The sequence below is a fragment of the Carassius auratus genome, chromosome 44, assembly GCF_003368295.1.
Source record: "Carassius auratus strain Wakin chromosome 44, ASM336829v1, whole genome shotgun sequence".
Taxonomy (NCBI): Eukaryota; Metazoa; Chordata; class Actinopteri; order Cypriniformes; family Cyprinidae; genus Carassius; species Carassius auratus.
Window position 1 is genome coordinate 11,139,761 of NC_039286.1, and position 2,500 is coordinate 11,142,260.

General features: G+C 33.1%; 1 protein-coding gene across 1 annotated transcript in view; it reads left to right on the plus strand.

Moving 5' to 3' along the window:
• Positions 1–2,500, plus strand: part of LOC113062475 (venom phosphodiesterase 1) — a 27,045-nt gene that overhangs the window by 13,677 nt on the left and 10,868 nt on the right. The window contains exons 13-15 of the mRNA XM_026232358.1: positions 1–38; positions 138–169; positions 2,438–2,500. The exon at positions 1–38 is cut by the window's left edge and continues 85 nt beyond it; the exon at positions 2,438–2,500 is cut by the window's right edge and continues 65 nt beyond it. Of these exons, the coding sequence (XP_026088143.1) occupies positions 1–38; positions 138–169; positions 2,438–2,500 (133 nt within the window). The remainder of the gene's footprint in view (positions 39–137; positions 170–2,437) is intronic.

Here is a 2,500-nt window from a genome sequence, read left to right on the forward strand (position 1 = left end):
GTTTGGACGAATCAGAGCTAAGGACACAACACACACCTGTAAGTCAAACACACACACACACAGTTCAGAAGAGCCCTAGTGAGTGACGTGTGTGAATAACCTGTGTGTGTGTGTGTGTGTGTGTGTGTGTTTGACAGTGGACGCAGCTGGACTTGTGGCAAACATGTCGGTAAGAGTCACTGCAAACCAAAAACATCCTGTTGTGGTTTAGGGACAGGATTCCCATCACCGTTATGATCATTAAGTAAAACTATTGTTGTGAATTGAAAAAAAAGCTAAAATACAATAGAAATATTCACAGTTATCACAGTTAGTTGCAAAATCAACAGAAAATATAACTGGAAATATAATAAATTAAAACCAAGACCAAAATTAAAATAAATTAAAGCTAAATAATCATTAAATTAATGAGAAGAAAAAAACTAAAAATGCAACTAAAATGAAAATGAATACTGAAGATAAAAAAATAAAAGTTTCTTAAAAAATTGATTAAAAAACTTTTTAAATAATATTAAAATTTCACTGATTCAGATCTAATCTGGCTGTATTGTTTAATAAGCATAATACAACTATTTTGTATTTTAATCTAGTTAAAGTCATAATTATTTCTATAGTGCTTTATACAACAGATTGTTTCAAAACAACTTTACAGATATAACCAAGAAAATAAGTGTCCATGTCTCAACGTTCTTCAATTAGGAATCAGACACTTCTATTTCAATCTAAATCAGATCTACAGAAGACAATAAAGCTGATTCAAATGTTTCAACTTCAACTAAATTATACAGATTGAATGAATATTAATTATCTTAAAGTTCTGCTGGTGGTTTAAAAGTCAACTAAATAAAAAGTTCATCTAGAAAACCTGACCTTAACGTTTAAAGCAGTTGTAAAAGCCAAATGTGTATACATTAAGAAGATGATTAGCATGTTTTTAACATGATTGGCCTGTTACAAACATATTGCCAGCATGATTATCAAGTAACTAGCATGTCAAGTAACTAGCATGTTGCTAGCATGTTTAGCATGTTGTTAGCATGTTTGCTAACATTATTAACAATTAACTAGCATGTCACTAGCATGATTAGCAGGTTGCTATGATGTCACTAGCATGTTTCTGTTATGATTGGCCTGTTACTAACATATTGCCGGCATGTTTAGCATGTTGCTATCATTATGAACAAGTAACTAGCATGTTGCTAGCATGATTGGGAAGCTACTATCATGTTACTAACATGATTACTATGACGTTATCATGATTAACACGCTACTACCATGTTGCTGCTAACATGATTTCCATGTTGTAATCATGATTAGCACACTACTAGCATGTCACTACCATAATAAGCAAGTTACTAGCATGTGACTAGCGTTATTCAAGCCTAATTAGCATGTTACTATCATGTTGCTAGCATGATCAACAAGTGACTAGCATGTTGCTTGCATGATTAGCATGCTACTAGCATGTTGCTAGCATGATTAAGCATAACAACACAAAGGGGTAAAAATAATAAGAATAGCTGAAATAATGAAGAATGTGGTAAATTGTTATAAAGAATGAATATTATATAGCCGTTGGTATTTAATTGAAAGGAGAAGTGGTTTTATTTTAATATAAAGGCATGTTTTGTGTCACAGCAGTTAAATAGGTGTCGATATTACATGATTAAAACCTTGCGATTGGGAAATTTGGGAGAAATGCTCAAGAAATCCATTACACTCTGTAACTAAACCCATTAGATGTTAGTCGACAAAAAACGATGGACTACAGCTAAAAAGATAAATGAAGTCTTGGTTCATCTGAACATTCCGTCGATGTAAGGGATTTTTATGATTTTTAATCTTCAGTTTTATGAAAATCATATGTCAGATCAATCTGAAGGTCTGGGCTGAGATTGGTGGGTCTAGTTAGAAAGCTCTAGGAGGAGTATCATTCAGAAATTTAGTCTAAGAACATTAATAATAATAAGAAGAAGAAGCTTAAGTAGCAGATCAGTAGGATGGCTTTCTCAAGCTAAACTAATAATATTATTAGTTTACCAGCACTTGCACTACTGGCTGAGAACAATCTATAAGCTGAATGACATAACTGTCTTCTAAACAGTAAAGCTATTACAAGTGAAGCTACAATAGTAAAATAGAAACAGTTTCATAACTGATGAATTTTGCAACATTAATACTGTAATTTTGTTGTTCATCACTGTAAAGCTGCTTTGACACAATCTTTACAGTATAAAGTGCTGTGAGAATAAAGGGGAAATCACACCGTGACACAAAGGGTGGAATGGTTTATATTTAGTGGAAAATGTTGAAATGCCAGCTCAATCATCACTCTATCTCATGAGTCAGTCAGTTTTAGTCCAATGTGATGACATTATAATAACATTTTCAGGAATAGGACTATAATGTGTGTGTGTTATTGGCTGCTGTCATTCAGTGTAAGCGACCAGAGCAGCAGATCAAGCCTTACCTGAAACATCACCTGCCCAAACGTTTCCAT